Here is a 7,343-nt window from a genome sequence, read left to right on the forward strand (position 1 = left end):
TATATATTTATAATTTTTTTTATAAAAAATAAAAAAAAAATCTCTACAAAATTATTATAAGATTAGTTTTTAAACCTTGTGTATTCAAAAGGAATAAGTACAATCCATATTCACTTTCTTTAAAAAAAAAATAATTATTATTTTTCTCTATCAGCTGGCCGCCAGAACACTGTGTGTCAGCACTGAGAGCAGACATCCGTACTATCAAATCAGATTCTTCCACGTGGGGTCCAACTAAGACTGGTTCCCACCATTAGCGGTTGCGAGCCGCTGATTACGTGGACAATCATGTCACAGATGACGTCTTCTGTTGTTGGGCTACAATCTCCTGCAATCAAATCCTTTTCATCATCATGATCAATCATGATTCAATGGTTATGATTCTATACAAGTATGATCGAGGGTACCTAAAGATGCAGGAACAGGGTAATACATATGAACAAGCATGCATTCTATCCATTCTCCGACAGCTTCCATTTATATGCTAATATGCGCCTTTGCTTTCCTTTTCCTATATTTATTATAATGTTTTTCCACATGTTTTGTCCGCCCTAGTTTCTCTCTCCTCTCTCTACTTCGTCGGCGATCAAGCTCCAGTTTTTCACAAGATTTTTCAGCAAGAACAATAAATCCATCACCAACTTGTTCTTATCTGATTCCGGTATATATGAATTCTCTTTCTGTTTCAATCTTTTCATTGTGTTTTTTCTCGTTTATTTGATGGTTGTTTGAGCTGAAAAATATTGCCCTCCAAGGTAGAGATCATGTTCTGTATTTCAGATTTCTGCAGAAATCGCCCATATTTTTTAGTATTTTTCGGCAAGATTTGAACTTTAACATGACTTCTTATTGTTGCGTCGATGGAATACTAGATTGAATGGAATTTGGTATCTTTAATGGGTATCTGGATTGTGAATTTGTAATATTGAACTGTGCAGGAAACAGAGAAATGAATTATACCTACTGATTAACTACTCTACTAGTTGCTTAGTTATTAAGTTCTACAAACTTGACTTGGATGTGTTTGCCTTTGTTTTCATCCTTTTTGTTTTTAGTATTATGATAGAATGGCAATGTAAATTATTCAGCTAGTGGATAGGAGAAGATGAATTGAATGGAGAAGAAGAAACTGGATTAGATGAATTGGAAGAAGAACAGGGCATAGTCTTTTAGCCCCTGTTCTTGCTTCTTAATATTATTATTTCTCAGATATATTGTATTGAATGAAGAATACTCTTTAGGGTTTGTCTATCTAATTATACATCTGTAGAAAACCCTTTCGGGTTAGGATTAAAATAAGCAAATTAATTGCTAAATTGTAGTTATGTGGCAATGCTGATTTGACTAACACATGGGAATTCCATCTCATTCTATTCTCTTCCAATGATTTGAAGAAGATGAATATCATCTGTAGGTATTATTAGTTTATCTATCTGTTTGTTATTTAACAATGTATATACATTCTTTTTCAGAATAGGTGAATAATAGGCAGCCTGTGTACACCACATCAGAAAGTTGGAATTGTTTTAATTACTAGCCTGCTAATTGTGATTTTGGTAGCCTCAAGAATGGATCGCAGTGACACATCTGGATTTGTCAGTGGTGGTTGTTTTTCCTTTTAACTGCTGATTCTTTTTCATTCAATTTTATCTTGTTAAAGTCAGGCCTGCCTCTTATAAAGCACTGTGAGTTGGTTTGGTATTTTGGATGGATGTTAATATGGAGAAAACATTTGATTGGGGAGATGGTCAGTCTAATGTTGCTGCACTGAGTCTGGATTATCATCCGGGATTGTCAAACGGTATAGTAAGCAATAGAAAAAGGAACCCTCTAAGCATCTCCCCGTTGGCTCTTAGTTTGGGCTTCTCGTCAAGTTCTTGTACTTCCTTAGGTTCGAGGAAGGAAAATGAAGAAGAATCTTCGTACAAGACACAATTGAATTGTGTTTCTTCTATTGTGATGTTTGAAGGGGTTGAACTCCAAAAACCAAAGCTAGACCTAGAACTAAGCCTATCAACTGGATTTAAAGACTCCGATGTTACTACCCTTACCCAAGCATTCAAGCCACCGCCCGACATACCAGGAACAGAAGGGTCAGTATCATCTCGTTGGAAATGCGGGTCAGTTATTTCATCATTCTTGGCTTCGCAAACCATGCATATCAATCCAACCGATGAAATCCCAAACCAAAGGCGACGCATCACAAATGTCAAGCTGTGTCAGTTCCAAGGTTGTGGTAAAGGAGCAAGAGGGGCCACGAAATTTTGCATCTCGCATGGAGGTGGCAAGAGGTGTAAGCGAGAAGGTTGTCCAAACGGAGCCGAGGGCAAAACAGTCTTTTGCAAGGCACATGGTGGGGGTAACCGTTGCATACACCTCGGGTGTACGAAAAGTGCAGAAGGCCGAACTGACCTCTGTATCAGGCATGGTGGTGGCCGAAGGTGTATTCACGAAGGCTGCAGTCAAGCCGCAAGAGGGAAACAAACTAGTCTTTGTATAAAGCACGGAGGTGGGAAAAGATGTAAGATTGAAAATTGTGATAAGAGTGCAGAAGGAATGTTAGGATTATGCATATCGCATGGAGGTGGAAGACGATGTGAAAGACCTGAATGTACGAAAAGCGCTCAAGGAGGTACGAAGTTATGTAAAGCACATGGGGGTGGGAAAAGGTGTCAATTCGTGGGGTGTAGTAAAGGAGCGGAAGGTAGTACGATGTATTGTAAAGGTCATGGGGGTGGGAAAAGATGTAGTTATTTAGAAGGGTGTCCTAAGAGTGTACATGGAGGGACGATGTTTTGTGTGAGGCACGGTGGGGGTAAGAGATGCTTGTTCCCGGAATGCTCTAAAAGTGCGAGAGGTCGTACAAATTTCTGCGTTCGTCATGGTGGTGGCAAAAGGTGTAGTTTTGTAGGAGGATGTGGAAAGAGTGCACAAGGAAGGAGCGATTTTTGCAAGGGACATGGAGGGGGAAAACGATGCTCTTGGGGAGGACAACCTTCTTGTGATAAGTTTGTGAGAGGGAAATCTAGTCTTTGTGCTGCTCACAATACTACTGCTACTATTAATAATGACATGGAATGGACTAGTTGTTCTCCATTCTTTATCAATCAGACTCAGGCCATGGATTCTTCTTCTGCTAAAGAAGATCCAACAACAACCTTACCACTGCAATTTTCACTTCCAGAAGGCAGGGTACATGGAGGAAGCCTCATGGCAATGTTGGAAGGTTCTCGAAACTTGGGAGGAAATTAGAAGTTTGAATCTGCACAAATGTTATTTCTTCTTCTTCTTCTTGTAACTACTCATTCTTGTTTCTTAAGTGGTTTCTTAAGGGGAGGGGAGGGGAGGGGAGGGGAGGGGAGGGGAGGGGAGGGGAGGGGAGTGGGAACATATGTTTCTTAAGTGGTTTGTCTATATGTTTTTAATTGTTTACATGTAAATACTCATTCTTGTAATTAGGACACAAGATGAATTATTGTTATTGTAAATGTTGTTTATTGTAGAAAAAAATGCTGTTTATTTAACTCTCTCTTTTCCTTTACCAATTTATTACGAGGTATTACTAGGGTTAGGTTTCTTAACCCTAAAGTAAGCTGACGGGTAGACGTAACAGTTATTAATAAGGCAATTAGCCAAAATATGAAATAATTGATTAATTGAGAATAAATAATTATTTATATAGAAATAAATAATTATTAATAAGGTAGTAGCTAAAAATGTGAGATTGACGAGAAATTGATTATGGCAGCTGGAGAGTATATAAGGAAGGGATATAATCTACAGAATATTCGGCTGAGGATTGATTATGGTAGGTGAAGGCTATATAAAAAAGAGATCGGGGGTCTATAGAAAACACATTAGACATTATTCAAGAATTCTCTCAAGATCAACTTCTCTCTATCTTCTTATTCTCCCCCATTGTATTCACCCTATTAGGGTTCTGTCTCTCTTCTATCAATTCAAGTGTTATCTTATATTCTCTTCGTCCTTCATTCTATTTCTATTATTTATGTCATTTCAATATATATATACCTAATTCGAGTTTAAGGTGTATCACAATTTTGTGTGTTTCCCCCACAATTTTGGTAGAGTAAGCTTGACTATAGATTTGATTTCATCTTAATAGTGAGTTTTGACCTAAGTTCATATTAGAGTTATTTTTCCTAGATCAAAATAGATTTTCACATCTAATTCTTATGAAGGTTAACTCTTTTCTTTCTTTTTGCTAGATATCATTGTTAACTTAAACTCAAATCATTCACAAACAATTGAAATACATCAAATGTCAAATTTCACACAATCAAATTCAAATCAATAGTTCAATATCAATTTTGAATATTCAAACCTCAATCGAGCAATTTCAATCACAATGTTCAAAATCAAGTTCTTGAATTATCTCCAATTCAAACTCAAATTTCTTTAAGCTCATTTTAAGCTATATTCACCAACTTACTTGTAAATCTACAAAGATATGTCAATTCCAACTCAAAATTCAAAACTATGTTCTTGAATCAATCTTAGTTCCAAATTTAAATCTTCTATAATCTCAGCTCAAACACATCGAATCCAAAAATCATGTTTTTTTTATCACAACTTTGAACTCTTCAAAAAAACAGTTCACTGAAGTAGTTTTGTCCAACCTTCTCTATCAGTTTTAGAATATTTAGCTTAACAACATGTTCATTTAAGACTTCAATCATGTAGTGTGTCCTGGGATCTCACTCTAGACTCAATTTCTGCATCCAAAAGTCAAGATTTAAAACAAATTTTGTATAAAAAAAATGACTAGAAAATAATATCGTCCTGATTTTGAAGAAAAACAGTTTCACAAAAATTGATTTTTATTAGACTTTCACAATCCATTTTAGAGCATTTGAGATCAGCATGTGTAATGTATTTTCACCCACCGATGTATTTCTCTCGCATTTTAAGTTCAAAAGAAATTAAACGTGAACGTTTGAAGTGTATAAAAGTCTTAACCTAATTCGTTTTTAAAGATTAATAGTTGAAGGGAACTAACGTCTCCTTTGACTTTTAAGAATCATCCCATTATTTAATTTCAAACCATAAACTAAAAATAAAAGAGATTTTAGTAAGTCTTAGGGAAGAATTTTGACAACTTAGTTTTGCTATTTGTATAGTAATCACCAACCTTAGGATGATTTCTACTAATGAAAAATATTTACATATAACATGTAATCACTTTATCTTGTGATTAAGCTTTGTGAGCACTTGTTATTTCATATTATATTATAAATATTTCATAGGAATGAAAAGAAGAAGAGAGAAAATGGTCTGAGAGAAATAAAAGATAACAAGCTAAAGTTTTTTTATATGTATTCTTTACATCTCGACCACTTAGTTTATGTACCTCAACTATTGGGATCAATGAACCTTAGTTATGTGAAGTTGCTATGACACTTGTTAAAGTGATTTTTATGCATGAATGTTATTAGTTTTATCTTTGGACTTTGGTAGCTGCCTAATAGTCTAAATGTATGGAGTGACTATGGACCTAAAGCAAATGCTTATGACAAGGGTGGCATAAGCAATGTAATGAATGTGTTAATTCATTTTTGTATCATTTGATTGATAATATTTGTTGAATTCTTCAGTAGAAATGATGTGTATATTTAATCATGGCGTTAATCAATAATTTGTTAGAGATTAAGTCTACCCAATTTCGAAGTTTAATTACTAGTTTCAAATGAATTAAGTTTGATTAAGTTGTTAGAATTATTCACTTGTTTAGTGAAATGACCTAATTCTATTACTTTTAAAATTTTAAATTATTAACCTTTATAAAATGGATTTAAGGTTGAAAAGAGTTTGTTGGAAGAATGAATGTTTAGAAAAAGTTTAATTCTAAATAAATAATATTTTATACTTTTATGTATGAAAAATGAACTATATGATTTATGAATGAGAAATTGTGAAAGTGGAAAGGTTAGGATGCAAGGATAGATTTGAGTTGAAGTGTGGTGATGTGATAGTTATTCTTAATTAAAAAAAAGAAGAAGATTGGAAAATAAACATTGCGTGGTTAGAGATGAATTGAATATATTAAAAGCAAAGCCTTAGGAATGTGATGGAAATTGGGTACAAGGTATGCAATTGATGTATAAAATTTGAATGGTGTTATGATTGAATCCTAGCTCTATATTTTAAGTTTTCTTAAACCCTAATTATAACCTCAAAAAAATTTTCTCCCGATAAAACATGAGGTTCGAAAAATTTAAACATCGATTTACGTGTCAATTTTTTTTTAAAATAAATCATTATTTTAAAAGATTATGAAAATCTATCCGGACATTTTGAAGTTCATTAATACAATTAAACCTCTTTAAAGTAATATAGGATAAAGTAATAACATGGCTTAAGTAGTAAATTCCGCCTGTCTCAACTTGGGCCAATGTTGTAAAATAATATTCTTGTTAAAAAGTATAAAATAAAATAAAAAATTAGAAAGTCATTAAGGCCCCAAGTAATATGTATAATTATGTATATTGTATATGAGTTACAAAATTTAATTCTTTTTAAAATATGAATCTATAGTTACTTGTTTCTTCTTTCCACAAAATTCAAAATTAACAACATCCTTGACTTAATTGACTTAATATAAAACATAAATAACTCCTAGTATATTTTATTCGTGCTGTAATAAGTAATTAAAGTGTTGATGGCTTAAAATGTTTCCTGCAATTTTTTATATGCATAAATCTAGTTTTTAGATATATTAATATAACAAAAATAATTTTATATCAAATACATACTATAGAAAACTTCGATAAAGTAATATTTTATTACTTTATCGATAAATTAATAAAATATTATTATATCGATAAAATAATGAAGTCGATAAAATAATATATTTTTTTGGTCCCAAGAGTATTACTTTAAAGAGGTTTAACTGTAATTAATTTTTATCAAATTTCAAATAATCTCTTACATTAGAAATAATCAAATTAAAACTTGATTAAAGAAATCTGGATTTAAATTAATTAAAAATAATTTATTTAAATGACTATTTATTTGATAAAGAGTTGTCAATTGATTTTTAGTTTAAAATCAATAAAAGTATACGTATACGAACATATTTTTAACTAGAGTTTCTTTTTAGTTCGTAGTTTGGTGATACTTGGGAAAGAATTTTCACGTTATGTCCTTTATACCGTTAGAAACGGTCTCTACCTTATAAAGTATTGGTTTTAAAAAAATTTGTTATATAACGTTTTATTTTAACCAATTATTCTTTAGGTTCTAGACATACACATATTTGTTAGATATTTAAAAATTGCAAAGAATATTTAAATGATTGGTACCTATAGCTGATGATGATGATT

The 7,343-nt window shown here is 32.5% G+C and overlaps 1 protein-coding gene across 4 annotated transcripts; it reads left to right on the plus strand.

Moving 5' to 3' along the window:
* Positions 1-532: 532 nt before the first annotated feature.
* Positions 533-3,339, plus strand: LOC124933495. 4 transcript variants are annotated; one of them, XM_047473903.1, is made up of 2 exons: positions 533-661; positions 1,473-3,339. In XM_047473903.1, exon 2 carries the CDS (start codon positions 1,708-1,710, stop codon positions 3,250-3,252), a length of 1,545 nt encoding a protein of 514 aa, XP_047329859.1. In that variant the 5' UTR covers positions 533-661; positions 1,473-1,707; the 3' UTR covers positions 3,253-3,339. The 4 variants fall into 4 exon arrangements, with proteins under 4 accessions (XP_047329859.1, XP_047329862.1, XP_047329861.1 ...); XM_047473906.1 differs by having other exon boundaries at positions 1,665-3,339; XM_047473905.1 differs by having other exon boundaries at positions 539-661; positions 1,661-3,339.
* Positions 3,340-7,343: the final 4,004 nt, after the last annotated feature.

The sequence above is a fragment of the Impatiens glandulifera genome, chromosome 4 (genome assembly GCF_907164915.1).
Source record: "Impatiens glandulifera chromosome 4, dImpGla2.1, whole genome shotgun sequence".
NCBI classification, from domain to species: domain Eukaryota; kingdom Viridiplantae; phylum Streptophyta; class Magnoliopsida; order Ericales; family Balsaminaceae; genus Impatiens; species Impatiens glandulifera.

What these genes read in the sequence shown, in the direction of transcription:
- LOC124933495 (XM_047473903.1), top strand. Translation starts at nt 1,708, where the DNA reads ATGGATGTTAATATGGAGAAAACATTTGATTGGGGAGATGGTCAGTCT.